The following is a 17,586-nucleotide window of genomic DNA, read 5'->3' as shown; positions in this document are numbered from 1 at the left end:
CTGGCTTAGTGTATTAAGTTATCATGGTTTCTTATTAATAGCCGCCGTCAGCCTCTCGACCGCTATTATTTAGGCGCTCTTTTTTTATTTGCTTTACCAAGTCACGATTTTCACGGAGGCTCTTTTTTTCGGAGGCTATTTTCCGGCAGTTTTCTGGCCATGTTTGTATAATGCTCACTGGTTTTGGTATTAAGCTAATTTTCCTCCTATTTAGAGGCCGATTTCGCCACATTTATTGAATCTAATGAAACTGCGAACTATATAAGGACAATTTTTGAAGGCCATCGTCAATTTATCTTGTGCATTAAAACATCTAAGCTTCTTAGAGTATATTTGTAATTTGTTTGAGTAATACACTTATAGTCCTCTGTTTTTGCGGCTGTATTATCACTCAATATTTAATCGAATCTAATGAAACTGCAAAACAAATTTAAACATTTTCGACAGACAATCAGAAAAAATTGGGCTGTCATTTCTTTTTTTTTCTGTTTAGATCCCAACATCGGTCAGTGGGATCAAGGGAGGCTATCTCCCGGCAATATGCCGTCTATATTATTTAATTCTGTTCCTTGATTTTGGGGCGTGTCCTTTTTAATAGCCGCACACCGATAGCTGGGGCTATTATTGGCCTTTCTTGGTTTTTTTATGACGTCACAACCACTTCAAATCTGCTTTTTGTTCAACTGAATTGATTACTGGATTAATTTCAACTGAATTGCATGTGTGACGTCATTTTTCGCTCTTAGTGGAGCGAGTTTTTTGTTCATTCGCGTGATTAAATTTTTGGTCACACTTGACTTACCTCACTCTCAAAAATGATTTCCTCACTTTGAAATTGACTTTATTTTACTTTATTTCAAAGATATAAGGTCAAATGGGTGTGTGTCACTCTAAATGAAGGTTGTTTGAGAGCAGCTAATATAGGCAGCAAAAACTTATACAGATTTCTAATCAAAATGTAACGTATCAGCCTTCAATGAAAAGACATTTTTTTTTGTCTGTCTTTTTACGGTTTTTTTAGACTGCAGATCTACGGAGCTATTGCGGCTATTTTCTGGCAATCTGTCAGCTATGTATTTTTTTTACCATGCTGAGTTTTTCATGCGTTTGAGCTAAACCCGGAAAGGTCTCCTGATCTTACCTCACTCGGAAGTATAACTTTAACACTCACTAATTTAAGTCCAATAGAGGGTTCCAGGTCAATATTCATTTGGTCACGTTGAGAATGTTTTGTCCCCTTTTAGCTTCAATATGAATTCGACTTCACTTTTGTAGAAGTTTTTGCTAATTTTTAACTTTAAATATCAGTATTTTACAAATGGTTTTTGAATTGATTGTTTGGGTATCATTTTTTTTTATATAGCTTTCAGTAGTTTCTGAATTAGTTTTTCTGTTAATTGCAATTCAAAGAATTTGAATTGTTTTGGTGTGCTGTCTTTTTTTAAGATCTGTTCACGCTTTTTTCGGCTTTTTCACGTCAGTGGTGATATTAGACTGGTGATATTGGTCACTCTGAAATAATAAAGGGAGCGAAAAATTCGGTAGGTTTGAGGCGTGGCGTTTTCAAAATACCTTTAAAGTGTAGGGAGAAATTGGTGTTTGAACAATTTGGCGGTTTTTGAGATGGATTTTTTTCCGGTGCGTCATTTTGACTTCTGTTTGCAGAGGTTTCTCTCCTTCAGTGCTTTTAAGACGGTAGATATGTATTCTAATTGTGCCTATTTGCATTTGCTTGAATTCGTTAAAATTTCGAGTGAATTTATGAGTTCGGCAAGTGCTCATTGTACTTTTTGGCGTGTTGCCATTTAGTCTCATGAGGGACAGGTCTCTGATGCTGCTAATAAGGGTTAAGTTGATCGATTGAATTGTTTTTGTTAAAGATAGTGCTTTCTATGACTTTGACACTAATCGTTTTCAATAATAATTATCGAATTTTTTGAGTTTTGCTAATTTTTCTTTTCAACTTTGTTGTCTTAACTTAGTCTCATTATCAACAGGTCTCATTGATTGCTAAAAAGGCTTCAATTAAAGCAAGTCATTTCAGTAGATTGCTATTGCTTTTTTTGACTTATACGACTGTTCGTTGTTGTAAAAAAAATCTTGTGATTTTTTTTTGGTTTTGCTACTATTTGTTGTACTTATTGCTGTCTTATCACCTAATCTCAGTGATGACAGATCTCAACGGTGTTCATTGAGGACTCAAATAATTGATGTAATTGTATCCTTCAGTAGCTGTTGCGCTCTGTGACTTTTATACTAAATGTTTTCAAAAAGTTTTAGCGAGTTTTTTTTTGCAATTTTGGGTTATTTTTGTCTTAATAATTAATAGGATCTATTCTGTTTCCCCCAGCTTAGTGAGCATAAATCTTTTATGATCCCCAGGCACATGTGTTGTCTTCTTACATAGTAACGTGCTATATAGCAATATATAGTTTGTAACTGGGGGTCATAAAAACACTGGGGGGGGGGGGGGGCGAAACAGAATAGATCCATTTAATATTGTTAGTGAGAGTACTCATGGACATTTAATGGCAGTTTGCTAATGAGAAATAGAGGAGTATAGTTGGCAGTTTGAGTTCATAGCGGTTGTTTTTTTGATGTAGATCCTAAGTTGAATTTTTAGTCTTGCTTGTTGTGGTTCTGGTGTTATTTTATTGCTTAGTCTCATTACCATTAGCTCTCATTTGTCTTTTAAGCGGAGTTAATGATTATCATAAATTAATACAATTATTTGAATTGTATTTCAGGACTTGTCCTGCTATGTTTTTTTATTACAATTGAAAGAGTTTGAATTTTTTGGGGCGCTGTCTTTAAGATCTGTTCACATTTTCAAGATTTTTGAAGTCAAATTGGTGTAGTGATTTTGGTCACGCCGAAACAGGAATTGGAGCGAAAAAGTGAGGGGTTTTGCAGCGTGAAATTTTTTCGCTTTAATTTTAAAGTAGTGTGTAAACGGTGTTTGAAGAAAAATTTGCTTTCTCGCTAGTGGTGTTTTTGTTCACATGCGGCAATTTCACTTTGATGTTTACTGTTTTTTTCGATTTTTGTATCGGATTTTTCTAAATGGTTTTCCCAATCTATTCATAGTTCATTCTGGGCCTAGTTTTTTGTTTGAACAAAATTTCTATTTCTCGCTATTGGTTTTTTGTTCACATGCGGTATTTTGACATTGATTTTCTGTTTTTTTGTTTTTTTGGGTCTGATTTTTTAGAAATGCTTTTCTTAATTCACTCATAGACCATTCTAGGTCTAGTTTTTTGTTCAGTGATTGAAACTTCTTTGAATTGTACGTCAGGACTTGTCCTGCTATGTTTTTTTTTAATTTAATTTAATTTTTTCACAAGTCAGTGCACGTGATCTCTGACTTACTTCATCGACTGTTTTAACTGAATGGAGTTGAGGTTCAACAAAATTGCGCCATATGGTGAATCTCATCCAGGTCAAAAACATGAAAGGAAATGAGTTATAATGTAGCCATGTCATTGAGTGGAGTGGATTAGAACCCTGAACCCTAAGAATTTATGCTCTGAGTTCATCATTTAATCGAACTAAAGCTGCACATTTACTTTTAGAACTCTTTACTGCATTTTGAGAAAAGGCAGTAAATTTGTGTCTTTCTACAGCGAGAAAATTTACGTCAAGAATAGGCTGTAAGTTTTCTACGGCAAGAAAAGGCTGTAAATTTGTCTTTTGCAGCTGTATGTGGCAATCTGCAGGCTTGGTTTCTCTGAAACTTTCTTTTCTATCTCATTGAGAGAACGTCATTTCAATCTTTTAGTTGACTTCAACGAATTCAAAACCCACTACGGACACTATCTTGGACCATTAATCTACAATGAGGTGTCTCGTTTGCGGAATGCTCAGTCACAGCAGCAGAGCACCTCTTCAGCTATCACTTACGTCACCCCCTCTACACTCCGTACTTCCCCGAGTGTCCCTGGAGTATCTCACTCCAATGCTGCAGGGGGAGTTCCAGGTGCTGTCCAGAGACACAACGCAGGTGCGGGAATGGTCAACATGACTTCACAGCAGCAACCAATGAGGGGGGTTCCTAGAGTTGCAACAATGCAGCAAGGCAAGGACAACAGCGTTTCGTTTTTCGATCATTTAGTTATGAGTGTCTTAGATTGGCATCGTAATTCGAAATGAATATTACCACACAGTTGTTATCGCCACCGAAAAGTTATCAAACTCCGAGGTGAAACCGAGGTGTTATGATAACTTCGAGGGCGATAACAACCGTGTGGTAATTTTAATCAACACCTGTTTTGATCATGTTTAATAGCCGCCCTCATCTCAGCCGGCTATTATAGCGCTCCTATTTTTTACAACTCAAAGAATTTGAATTGTATTGGGGCGCTGTCTTTTTTTACAATTCAAAGAATTTGATTTGTATGGGGGCGCTGTCTTTTTACGACTCGAAGAGGAGTATTGGAGAAGTCCTTTTTTAATAGCCGCGTCCTCAATTCTAGGCGGCTGTTATAGTGCTCCTAATTTTTTTTTACTCTGTCATACAGATTTTTGTTTCGTCTTACCCTGACTTCTTGGAATTGACTTTTTCAATGACTTACCTCACTCAAAAAATGACTTCTGAACTTACTTATGGAACTTTAAAATATTATGAACATTTACTTATTAAAGGTCAATAGTGTGCATCTAAGTAGTGCCAAACATATATGCCCTAATTCTTGATTATTAGAGTCTTTGATTTCAAATATTAATTTTGGGATCTTTTTCGTTTGTGCTCCCCCCCCCAAATGTTGCACGTGCATCTGGGGGGGGGGGGGGGGGGGGGTTGCAAATAATATGCGACCACTAAGCTGAGGGGGCACAAACAGAAAAGATCCTAATTTTGAAAAGCCCTACTAGGGTGTTCTCCTTGAAAAGCTTATGTCTCATAAAAATGACAGTCCTAAGCAAACCCAAAAAGTCTAGTGTCTATTAAAGGACTGGTGGTCAATCTGTCTATTTTTTTTATAGTTGTTTCAATTCATGCAACGCCACAAGCGTCTAGGGCGGCTATTTTCCGGCAATCTGCCGGCTATGTTTTTAATCAATTTTATTGGAGTAATTTTTGAAGCGGGAAATGAAAAGCGTTAAAAAATTTGGAGTGATTTTGGAGTGACGAGAAAGGGAAGAGTGGAGCGAAAAGAGAGTGGTTTTTGTTCATAGCGCTGTTTTTGAGAGAGCGAGAAATTGATGTTAAAAAATTTTCTAAGCGAGCGAAATTTTTTGTTCACGTGCGGCCTTTAAAAGCAGATTTTTTGCAACTTTTGTTGGTTATGAGGTTTGATTATGATATTGCATTAGTTTTTGCCATGTTTCGATAAAAATTGAAGGTTTCAAGTAGTTAATTTGAGTTTAATGCTAATTTGGAGGTTTTTGATCAGTTTTGCTGATTTTTAGACGAAATTTAATGATTTTTTGCACGTTTTTTTGTTTTTCTGCTTTAAGTGGGATTTGATTAGAAGCTTGTTACTAAAGGAATTGTCTCTTACCAGTTGATTAAAGTTTTGATGGTATAAAACTTTTTTTGCTAAGGAAAAATGACAAAAATTGAGAAATTTTAAACCATTTTTCCTATTTTTTTTTTGCAATTTTTCTTTTTTTTTAAGTCTTAGACAAGTTTCTTAGCCTATTATGACTTGACCATTGCTTTGCGAGCTTTTCATTGCTATAAGTGCAAAGAGATTTTATTCGCTTTATGTTTCCTTATACAATTAAAAAAACTCATTAAATTTTTCTAGTTTTTTTTATTCAATTTGTTTTTGAATGCCGTTTCTATTCTTGCTTATTTTATTATGGCGTTTGTGAATGTTTAGGCTTCATGATATTTTTTCTAGTTGTTAAGTCATTACTATGGGCAATTTTCTCCTTCGAGTCGTTTCCGGAATTCTTCCGGCTATGTTTTTTTAAGATGTGTTCACACATTTTCATGATTTTTGAAGTCAAATTGGAGTAGTGATTTTGGTCACGCTGAAACAGGAAGTAGAGCGAGAGGTTTTGCGGCGTCAATTTTACTTTGATTTTTACTGTTTTTTTTGATTAGTTCGTTCTATGTCGTGTTTTCTGTTTAGTCAATGAAATTTCTCTGAATTGTACGTCAGGACTTGTCCTATGGATTTTTACTTCGTCGAAAAAAATGTTTTGCTTTATCTCATTTGGCCGCTTTTTCAACATTTTGCGTGAAATCTTTTTGACTTCTCCAGGCTAGTTTTCTCTCTTCTCTCATTCTGCTAAAAGTGATTTTGAACATCAGTTGCTCAGTAAAGCAATTCAAAATGAACAGAGTCAGTATAAAAAATTGAAGTCAGAAATAGAAACAGGATAAGCCCATAGAGCCCAATTTTAGATGCCTGCTATTTGAACGTCGTTCCTATAAGTCTTAGTTACCATCTCTAATGTTTATTGGTATAGATAGTAGCCCCTGTAGCCTCTCTCTAAGAAACAGAAGTATGTTCATCTACGAAATGCCATCAAAATAAATCGGACTTAAAAAATGTTTTTGTACAAAAATTTTTTTTAATATCTTCTATTCTTTCAATCCCAATCATGCTTATTGGAATCAATAGCGGCTATTTTTCGGCAATCTGCTGGGTATGTTTGTTTTTTTAGGCTACAAGTTTATAAAACTGTTTCCATCATTAGACTACAATTTTATCACCACTCTTTTATCGCCACTGTTTACTTAGAAACAGTGGCGATAAAAGAGTGTGATAAACTCGTAGTCTAATGCTGAAGTGTTTTTCCAGTGTCGATCGGGCATTTAACTTTATTACACTGGCAGTTTATTTAACTGCTATCATCGCAACAGGTGTTGATTAATGAATATTACCACACAGCTGTTATCGCCACCGAGAATTTATCAAACTCCGAGCCGAAGCCGAGGTGTTATGATAACTTCGAGGGCGATAACAACCGTGCGGTAATTTTTTTAATCAACACCTGTTGCGATCATTTCAAAATTGAACAGTGTTATTGGTTTTTCATTTATTTTTTTTGTGGACAATTACGTTTACAAAGGTAAGTGATATTTCTTCGGATCTGTTCTTCGGTTTGTTCTCATGCCCCCTCCCACACACACATACTCACACGCACGCACACACGTACACACACACGCACGCGCTTACAAACCCGCGCAAACACGCACGCACACACAAATTTACACACCACACACACACACACACCACCCACACAACACACACCACACAAGTTTATTTAGACTACAAGTTTATCAAACTTTTCCAGCATTAGACTACGAGTATCACCACTCTTTTATCGCCGCTGCTTACTTAGAAACAGTGGCGATAAAAGAGTGTGATAAACTCGTAGTCTAATGCTGAAGTGTTTTCCGTTGTCGATCGGGCATTAAAGTTTATTACACTAGCAGTTTATTTAACTGCTGTTATCGCAACAGGTGTTGATTAAAAACTTGTAGCAAGGAAAGAACCAATTCTGTAGATTCAATGGAAATCATAAATTAATGACACGTGTTTGTTTGAATCATATGTAGAAACTTTAAATACAAACGGGGAAAGCATGCAAATGATAGGACAGATTTTCAACAGCGTTCTTAAATAACGCGAATTTAGTCAATTCGAGGTGGCGCAGAAAAAATTGGTCTTATCTGTAAGAGGCTGATAAAAACGAAGAACTTTCGTGTTTTAGGTCGTCATGTGATACATCAGCAAGCTGGACAACCCCAATACTTCAGTAATTCACCTCACCAGGTTCGACCGCATCACCAGACATTTGCAAACGGGTCAGCACCTATGACCTCGCCCCCAGACTCCAAAGATTTCCAAATAAGCCCAAATGCACCCCATTATTTGAATCCTCAACAGCAGCTACAGTCAATGATCTCCCCTCAAGGGGCGACGGGTGGTAGCCAGATAAGCCCCAACGGCGCACTTTACGGTTCAAGTCAGCATAACTACTCATTTAATCGCTGAAGCTGAAACTGTAACGACAGAATTAATGTGGCAATTGAGACTGAATAAAAAAGAACGGAAAATTGCATTATTCGATTTTTGAAAGAAATTAATTAAACTCAGTTAGTTGTCTATTCAAATGAGATACGTCTCTTAAAAAGCGCTTAGATTTCGCCAAAATGAGTTTAAGGTTAAATGGGTGGTGTTGAAGGGTTTTATGTCTTAGACCAGACTTGGAGTGGGACTCGCATTATAGCGAACCGAGTGGAGGATTCATTTTGGATGCTTCCTCCAAATAGTCTCATGACCCGGAACAATATTATGCGTGTTGAGTAAAGATTATAAGTCACTTCTGGACTTTTCGGATGGAGCATCTCATGTTCAGGCTTATTTAACTTAATTTCTCCCATGAACGGGACTTCTGGCGAGTCATAATTGTCTAGAGTTTGAGAGCAATTCGTCCGAATTTAGTGGGTTATTGTAGCTGTGAGCTGAGCGGATCTATATTACGTTAACGCTCAGCCGCTTCATTCAGGATGCTTGATTGCAGAGAAGTCTCAGTTGTGCAACTAAATGTGATTTTGTGGCTGTCATGCAAATGTGGCTGTCATGCAAAGGTATAACAGAGCGGATTTACAATTCTTGCCATTTTTTGTCGTTTTGTACTCCACTTTCTACTACAATAGTGTACTGATTTTGGTATACAGGTACGCTTTACACCTAAATGACTCAGACTTCACCCGGCAATTTGCTTTGATAAGAAGCAGCAAAGTATAACTGTGCAACAACACATTGCAAACGGAGAGAATGAAGGGTTATAATTGATCCGCATGTACACTATCAGTTCATGGCGCGGGAGAACGAACTTAAGTCAAGACACGGAAACGCTAGGTAAAATAATTAACAAATTTTTAACGTTAGGAATACTGCGCCAAGTGACCCCAAGGTTCTTCAGTACAACTGATAAAATGTTACTGCAGCATTCAATATAGTAATAAATGGGGATATGTATCAAAAGTTCCCCTCTTTTGAATCGAGTATTTTGAGTGTACTTTAATTTTTTTTAAAAAATGGTTATCATTTTCTAATTTTTGACCGGTTATACAAAATTCACATTATTTCTACTGGTTATTAATATATATTGACACCAAATTTTTAATGGATATGGCAGTTTTTTAATTTCTACTTTTCTTTAACTTTGCTAACTTTGTCCTCAAAATCGGGGGTTCAACTCAAGTGACTTTTTGCAGCATGGATCCTATGGTATGGCAGTGATAGTACCCCAATGACCGGAGAAGGATTCGAGTTCGCATTGGGTCCCAAACTTGCTGCCTTTTGTTTAATAATTTATTTGTACCTTAGTAGTGATTAAGAACTTTTTAATTGCTCTCAAACGAAGTTTGTAGCAATTATATTAATCCTGTCGGCCTGTTTCATGCCGGTTTTTTGCTTGACCGATTTTTTGTCTGACGTTTTTGCCTTTTCGTCCATAAAAACGGGATAAACAGGTAGCGCCCAGCCGGCATTAAGTGCTCTTAGAGCTTTTCAGCTGTTTCAGCTCAAACTGTTTTGGCGACCTATACTTATGGTGTGAAGGGCTGTTCCTAGAGGTTGAAGAAACCCCCAGTGTTGACACCCCTCAAACATTGCCCACACCCTCCCCCCCCCTCATAAGCCCCCGGTGCACATCCCCCACCACCCGTGGCTACTGACGAACAACCGATCGCTAAAAACACACAATTTTATATTAATTTTCACAATTTTAAGCTTTTTGAAACTTTGTCATTTTTTTGACTTTTATTCTTCATTATTCGAGTCTTTCAAGACGCAGGGGCCAGAAAACGTCCTTAGGGGTATGATATAATGTTGGTGAAAATGTTTTATTTGCCATGGAATTGCTTTCAATTCTTAGCATGACAAATATTAGCATTTTTTTGATAAAAATTGCATTTTTTCAAGTTTTTGAAAATTTTTGCCGGTTTTTAGGTTTCTCCAGCCTAAAGAGCCGAGGAACCTCCTCTAAGGTTTTAGGTTACTCTATAGTTTCTAATTGTAATGGAACGGTTTTAAAAATTTCAACACCACGAATTTTAGAACTCTTTTTACAAAACTTTGAATTTTTTGAAATCTGCTGTCTTTATTCAGGTTTTTCAGCCTAACAGAAAATCTCGCTTAGGGTTTGATAATAGGTTAATGAAAAATTTCTGTGGTCCACAAATTTTAACAGTTTTGTGCAACTTGCAATTATTTTTCAAGTTTTTGAGTTTTTTTTTGTAGGTTTCCCAGCCTCAAGAGGCACATAATCTCTTCTAGGGTTTAATCATAGGTTACTCCATAGCTTCTAGATGTAATGGAATGGTTTTCAAAATTTTAATAACACCAAAATGACTCAGACTTCACCCGGCAAACTTGCTTTGAAAAGAAGCGGCAAAGTATAACTATGCAACAACACAAATTACAAACGGAGAGAATGAAGGGTTATTGATCTGCATGTACACTATCAGTTCATGGCGCGGGAGAACGAACTTAAGTCAAAACACGGAAACGCTAGGCAAAATAATTAACAAATTTTTAACGTTAGGAATACTGCGCCAAGTGTACCAAAGGTTCTTCAGTACAACTGATGAAATGTTACTGCAGCATTCAATATAGTAATCAATGGGGATATGTATCAAAAGTTCCCCTCTTTTGAATAGAGTATTTTGAGTGTACTTTAATTTTTTTATAAAAATGATTTTTTCATTTTCTAATTTTTGACCGGTTATACAAATTTCACATTATTTCTGCTGGTTATTAATATTTATTGACACCAAATTTTTAATGGATATGGCAGAATTTTTTTAATTTCTACTTTTCTTTAACTTGGCTAACTTTGTCCTCAAAATCAGTGGTTCAACTCAAGTGACTTTTTGCAGCATGGATCCTATGGTGTGGCAGTGATAGTACCCATGACCGGAGAAGGATTCGAGTTCGCATTGGGTTCCATAATTGCTGCCTTTTGTTTAATAATTTATTTGTACCTTAGATAGTGGTGATTAAGAACTTTTTAATTGTTCTCAAACGAAGTTTGTAGCAATTATTTTAATCCTGCCGGCCTTTATGCGATTTTTTGCTTGACCGATTTTTCGTCTGACGTTTTTGATTTTTCGTCCACAAAAACGGGATAAACAGGTAGCGCCCAGCGGGCATTAAGTGCTCTTAGAGCTTTTCAGCTGTTTCAGCTCAAACTGTTTTGGAGACCTATACTTATGGTGTGAAGGACTGTTCCTAGAGGTTGAAGAAACCCCCACTGTTGACACCCCTCAACCATTGCCCACACCCCCCCCCCTCATAAGCCCCCGGTGCACATCCCCCACCCCCCGTGGCTACTGACGAACAACCGATCGCTAAAAACACGCAATTTTATACTAATTTTCACAATTTTCAAGCTTTTTGAAACTTTGTCATTTTTTAAAATTTTTCAGCCTTAGGTGTCAAGGAAGGAACCCCCTATAGGTTTTTAATAGATTACTGCATAGTTTCTAGTCATAGTAGAATGGTTTTAGCATTTAAACATCACAAAATTTAGCATCTTTTTGAGAAAACGTTCCAAGTTTTTCATTTTTTTTCACATTTATTCTTCATTATTCGAGTTATTCCAGACGCAGGAGCCAAGAAAATGTACTTAGGGGTATGATAATAATATTATTTGGTGAAAATGTTTTATTTGCCATGGAATTGCTTTCAATTCTTAACATGACAAATATCAGCATTTTTTTCTGATAAAAATTGCATTTTTTCAAGGTTTTGAAAATGTTTGCCGGTTTTTAGGTTTCTCCAGCCTAAAGAGCCGAGGAACCTCCTCTAAGGTTTTAGGTTACTGTATAATTTCTAATTGTAATGGAATGGTTTTAAAAATTTCAACACCACGAATTTTAGAGAACTTTTTTTTGCAAAACTTGCAATTTTTTTCAATTTTTTCAAAATTCATCGGCTCTATTCAGGTTTTTCAGCCTAACAGAAAATCTTGCTTAGCGTTCGATAATAAGCTACTTGAAAATTTCTGAGGTCATTGGATTAGTTAGTTTTCAACTTTGTTTATCACGAATTTAGCAGTTTTGTGCAGCTTGCAATTATTTTTCAAGTTTTTTTGAATTCTTTCTTTTCATTTGTTAGGTTTCCCAGCCTCAAAAGGCACATAATCTCTTCTAGGGTTTAATTATAGGTTACTGCAGAGCTTCTCGATGTAATGGAATGGTTTTCAAAATTTTAATATCAGCAATTTTAAAAAAATATATTTGCAATTTTTTCAAGTTTTTTTTAATCATTTTGATTTTTTTTGTCTTTTTCCAGGCACCAGGGTCCTAGGGACCTCTCCAAGTTAGTGTCAATTTCTTAATGACTCCAGCTCAAGCAAATTTTTATTAAAATATTTATGTTCCAAATTTATGGATCTTTGAGCCATTGAAATTAATTAAATCTTAAAATAGGGATACTGGATAGTCTTAGCCTCTTGAGACAATAAAATGGTTTTGAAAATTATAATATCTTGAATATTAGCAAGATTTTGATAAAATTTGCGAATGTTTTCAAAATTTTCGGCTCAGGATTTTTTCAAATTTTTCTTAAAGTTATGATGATCCAAGTTTATGGATCTTTGAGCCAGTGAAATTATTTAAACCTTCAAATAGGGATAATAGATATTCTCTTGAGACAAAAAAAAATGTTTTTGAAGATTTTAATATCTTTAATTTTAGCAAGAATTTAATGAAATTTGCGACTGTTTTCAAAATTTCTGTATTTTGTCCTTTTCTGAGTTTAACAATCATTACTGGCAAACAAAGCTTTTCAAGTCTTGCATATGGGTTACTTGACATAACTGCAGAGGAAAAAAACAGTTTTGAACATTTTCAATGTGAATTCCTGAAGCTTTTTTTTAAATTTTGCAATATTTTGCATATTTTTAAAATATCAGTTTTTTTTATTTATTTACTAACAAGGCTAGAAAACTAAAAGTTGCGGAGTCGAATCAAGCTGGCTAGCTACTGATAAAGCCAACCGCTCGCTGGTCATTTGAGAGCAATTCGCCCGACGTTAGTCGGTTATGTTAATATCATCTTGACTTCTTCTTTTTATGGGCGTCAGCAGCTCTGGTGATCAAGTTTGTGAATTTGCCTAACGAATCGTCATCAATTGGAAACTGTGACTTACAAGTAGTTTTCCACTTAGCGGGAATCAAAATTCGCATGTGGAGTAAATTAGCTGAACATAACTAAATTTATCCGAAAAACACTAACATTACTGCCTCAGTAAAGAGAATAGGTGAAATCCCTTAACGTCGACAAAGCTTTGACTTGAAAATAGAAAAACTTTACAGAGAATTATGTTAAGAAACTAGTTTTTATCCACCGTTTATTTCTCAAAAAATATATACTGGTTATTAATAGCTAGAGATTAATAGTACCTTGAAAGTAAGCTTCAACTCCGTTCTTGGCAGTGGAGTTCCGTGCGCTGGCGTCGCTGATGTTGCAAATTTGGCAATCAGATGTTACCGTCGTCGATGCAGTATTGTTGTCCAGTGACGATCGCGTAGCAAAACCTACGAGTGGTTCCGCAGATTGGAAACGAGAAACGTTACCCACTCTTCGTCCTGTAGTAGCTCTTGAGTTCCATGGTGTGAGAGGATGGAGTTGTTTGAAGATACCACTTAGAGAAGCAGGAATAATGGTTGTCTCTGTTCTAATGGGAGTAGTGGGGGTGGAAAAATATTGAACGTGGTGTATTGCGAAGCGGCTTTGTCAAACTTTTTGGCATGTGGTCAGGAAACAATTCACCGCTTGTATTTGTGCTTGTCCTCCATCCTTCTGTCCATTTTTACCTTCTAGGCTATCCAAGAATACCGAATTTGCCTTATTGCTATTTTGTAGCACCGTTTCCTATTTTTTGGCTGCTTCATTGTTTCCTGATGAATGTTTCTTCTGATACACAAATTTAATGAGAGATGGTAAAAAGGAAACAAGGAGGCTCGGGAATGCGTGTTTGCGCATAAAGTTCCTGACCCCGCTCATCCACATTATCTCGCACCGCTTTTGTCTCATCTCTCGAGCGTAAATCAAAGTTTTACCACGAACTTGTAATGCAGTCGTGTGATATGATCTTCCAGAAATCCGATGGATTCGGAATTGTCTGTCCAACAAGTAATTTGTTCAAAAGATTGAGGTCTGCGAGGACCAGATCGTGCCCAATCGGTAGAGACCTTTCACTTTTGTTTCAGCAGGCAAAACTAGTTGAATATGAGCTAGCTTCTGAAGACTTTTCTTTACAACAATGTCATTGTGAAAAGGCCAAGAAAGATATTTGGAGAAATTTACGCCACGATATCTTGTTGATCCGACCCGTTCGATTTGATGTTCTCTTGCATGAAAAGTCAATTCTTGATTAACGCGATTTTGTAGAGAACATTTCATATGCTTCAACTTTATGAAATCGAAATTCATTTTTCCCTCCAGGTGATTGCACTATCAATATCAGTTTGTAGAATAAGTTGATGGGTTACTGAGCCAACAATTTTTGTGTCGTCCGCAAGTAGAAACCTTTCATTAAAGAAAACTTCTGGTGAATCATATATATAAACCAAAAAGAGAAAAACTAAAAGTTTACACTTGTGGTCCGCTATTGGTTACATTTTCATGATTTGATGTAAAGTTCGAAATAGCCACTTGTTGTTGTCTGTCTGAAAGATACGATTCGAAGAACTGGAGAAACTTTTCGTCAAAACCATAAGGAGATAGTTTGTGGATTATAATTCTGAAGTTAATTGTTTCGAACGTTTTCGATATATCAAGTAAGACAGGAATTGGCATCAGATGAAACCTAAGGAAAACAAATTAGGCTATGCTGCACAAAAAAAACATGGGATCTGGCCTTAATGACAATCTTCAAAAATTCGACAAAAACAGCAGAAGGGTGAAACTGAAACATAAGTAACGATAAAAGGGAAGCCATTGAGATTTCTTCACTTATACTTCTCGGGGAAGCAATTGAGAAATGTCATTATCCAAAAAATCTCACAAGACTGCAAAATAATTAAAATGTCAGAAAGACTTAAAAAATCAAAAAGTGTGTGAGAGCCGTTATATAGTGTGTGGCAGCCGTTATATAAGCAATTCAGTGAGAACTTTAAATTAGTTGAGTTGCGCTTGCTATTCGACCACCTCGAAAAGAACCTCCCCGTAAAAGTGAAGTGGCAAGGATAAAAAATCTCAAAAATGGGCAGATATCCAGAAATTGCATGTTTTAAATGAAAACGCGTAATATCAAAGCCTAAAAGCCATTACGTAAACCGTAAAACCCGAGTTATTTTAAAATTAATAAACCTTGAGAAAGATGATGCTATCGGTTTTCGCTGACCTTAGGCTACAATCAATCAGAATATCAGAAAAATATGGCAAAACCTAATAATCCGGTATTTGTTCTGAAAACAAGTGTTTTTTTAAATCAAAATGACAAGAAAATTTTGACTATAATCAAATGGATTTGGAGTTGTCTGTCCAACAAGTGTTCTTTTCGAAAGATTAATATCTGCGGGACAAGCATGGACCTAATCGCTAGACGACCTTGATTGTTCAGATTTCAGATAGATTCTATTTTCCTCATATCCGCATATCACATCTTCTTTGAAATTTTTACACACGCTGCAGTCTAAGTTTTGGGGAACCAAATACTTGATCCATAGTAGACAACTGGAACTGTACTTTCATTTTTTAAAAACAGATTACACCTAACAATTACATTTGTTCCAGAAGTCAAAACCTGTCGAATGAGAGCAAGCTTTAGAAGACTTCTTTACAATAAGGTAAATGCTAAAATCCCCCAAAGAGATTTACGCCAAGTTCTCTTATTGACCTGACCCCTTCATACTGATGATCTCTTGAAATTTATGTCAATTTTCGGTAAATTTTCTCGAGAATATTTCATGATTTTGATCTTCGTGAAACTATCAGTATCGGTTTGTAGAATATTTTGGTGGGTTACCAACAAAAAATATTGGGGTTACCCGCAAATAAGAACCCTTCATTCTAGAGAATACCGCTGGTTACGGTCTCTTAATTTGACATTTGAAAGAACCACTCGTTATTTTTTGTAAAAAGTATACAATTTGAAGAACCTGAGGAATTTTTCTTCCAAACCATTTTGAGATAGATATGGATAATAATTCAGAAAAAAATCTGTCCCACGCTTTCGCTATATCAAGTAAGACAGAAAATGGCATCAGATAAAACATAAAAAATGCAATTTAAGCTTTGCTGCAAAAAATCATGGAGTTTGGCTTCAGTGAGTCTCTGTAAACATTCGACAAAAACAGCAGAAACTTCGAAGTTTAAAAATAAGTTTCTATTTCCGAAAATCTTTTCGATTGATTAAAATCATTAGATATAACTGTGGCAGCGGTTGATACCTCTTCACTTATGCCACATAGGGAAGCAATTGAGACATATCATAATCCAGAAAATGTCACAAGACTACAAACTAAGAAATCTGTCAAATTTCAGAAAAAAAAACAAATAGCTTAAAAAGAAAACGTGTCGCAGCGGTTAAAACGATGCGAAAGTCCTTAAGAATTTGAAACGCGTACTATCAGAGCCTTAAAATCATTACCTTAAACGTAAAATCCCAGTAAAGTTATAATTTTTTATCCTTCAAAAAGATGATGCAATCTGTCTGTGTTTACTTTAGGCTACAAATTATTAGAAAAAATTTGCAAAACTAAGTAATCCGATGTTTGTTTTGAAAGCAAATTTTCTCAAAAGCCAAAACGACAAGAAGTTTTTGACTGAAAGGAACTAGGTATGCTTCCCTGAAAATACTGTAGAAACGTTTTTAAACTGTCTTTAGTACGCCTTGATTTCATTGGTTCTGTTCCGCTGTTAACAAAAAAAAACAGAAAAGAAAGTCTTTTGAAAAAAAAAACAGCGACTGATTATATTCCAAAATTTTGTTGATCTTTAAACAAAATAATTAGAACAACAAAACTAGTCTTTTTTGTTGTTAGTCCATTAAGCAAACGTTTGAGTCAAGAATAGTCTCTGTCATACGTCATAAATTAATTTAGTGCAGTAAACTTATCATACGATGTACTTAATATGTTAGATCCAGAAATTCAACGGGAATTGTTGCGAGAAACTTTAGAACCAGCCCAAGCATTACGTTTGGCCATAAATATGGAACTAGGTCAAAGAAACCAACTACAAATTACAAACTCGCAATCTGCTCCGCAAGTTAATGCAATAATTCCTCAACGACCTTTTCGACCATTAAGTCCTTAAGAATTTGAAACGCGTACTATCAGAGCCTTAAAATCATTACCTTAAACGTAAAATCCCAGTAAAATTATAATTTTTTATCCTTCAAAAAGATGATGCAATCTGTCTGTGTTTACTTTAGGCTACAAATTATTAGAAAAAATTTGCAAAACTAAGTAATCCGATGTTTGTTTTGAAAGCAAATTTTCTCAAAAGCCAAAACTACAAGAAGTTTTTGACTGAAAGGAACTAGATATGCTTCCCTGAAAATACTGTAGAAACGTTTTTAAACTGTCTTTAGTACGCCTTGATTTCATTGGTTCTGTTCCGCTGTTAACAAAAAAAAACAGAAAAGAAAGTCTTTTGAAAAAAAA

General features: G+C 35.7%; 2 protein-coding genes across 3 annotated transcripts in view; one reads left to right on the top strand and one right to left on the bottom strand.

Annotated features, from left to right (window-relative positions):
- Positions 1-8,065, top strand: part of LOC142342720 (transcription initiation factor TFIID subunit 6-like) — a 31,193-nt gene extending 23,128 nt beyond the window's left edge. Inside the window, exons 5-6 of the mRNA XM_075394239.1 lie at positions 3,779-4,075; positions 7,669-8,065. Of these exons, the coding sequence (XP_075250354.1) occupies positions 3,779-4,075; positions 7,669-7,952 (581 nt within the window). The 3' untranslated portion in view covers positions 7,953-8,065. The remainder of the gene's footprint in view (positions 1-3,778; positions 4,076-7,668) is intronic.
- LOC142342723 (uncharacterized) overlaps positions 1-17,586 on the bottom strand; it is a 467,707-nt gene that overhangs the window by 310,092 nt on the left and 140,029 nt on the right. The window lies entirely within an intron of this gene.

Source organism: Convolutriloba macropyga, chromosome 7, assembly GCF_964194025.1.
Source record: "Convolutriloba macropyga chromosome 7, txConMacr16.3, whole genome shotgun sequence".
Taxonomy (NCBI): domain Eukaryota; kingdom Metazoa; phylum Xenacoelomorpha; order Acoela; family Convolutidae; genus Convolutriloba; species Convolutriloba macropyga.
Note: the sequence above shows the minus strand (reverse complement) of the source record. Positions and strands in the feature narration are given on the sequence as shown.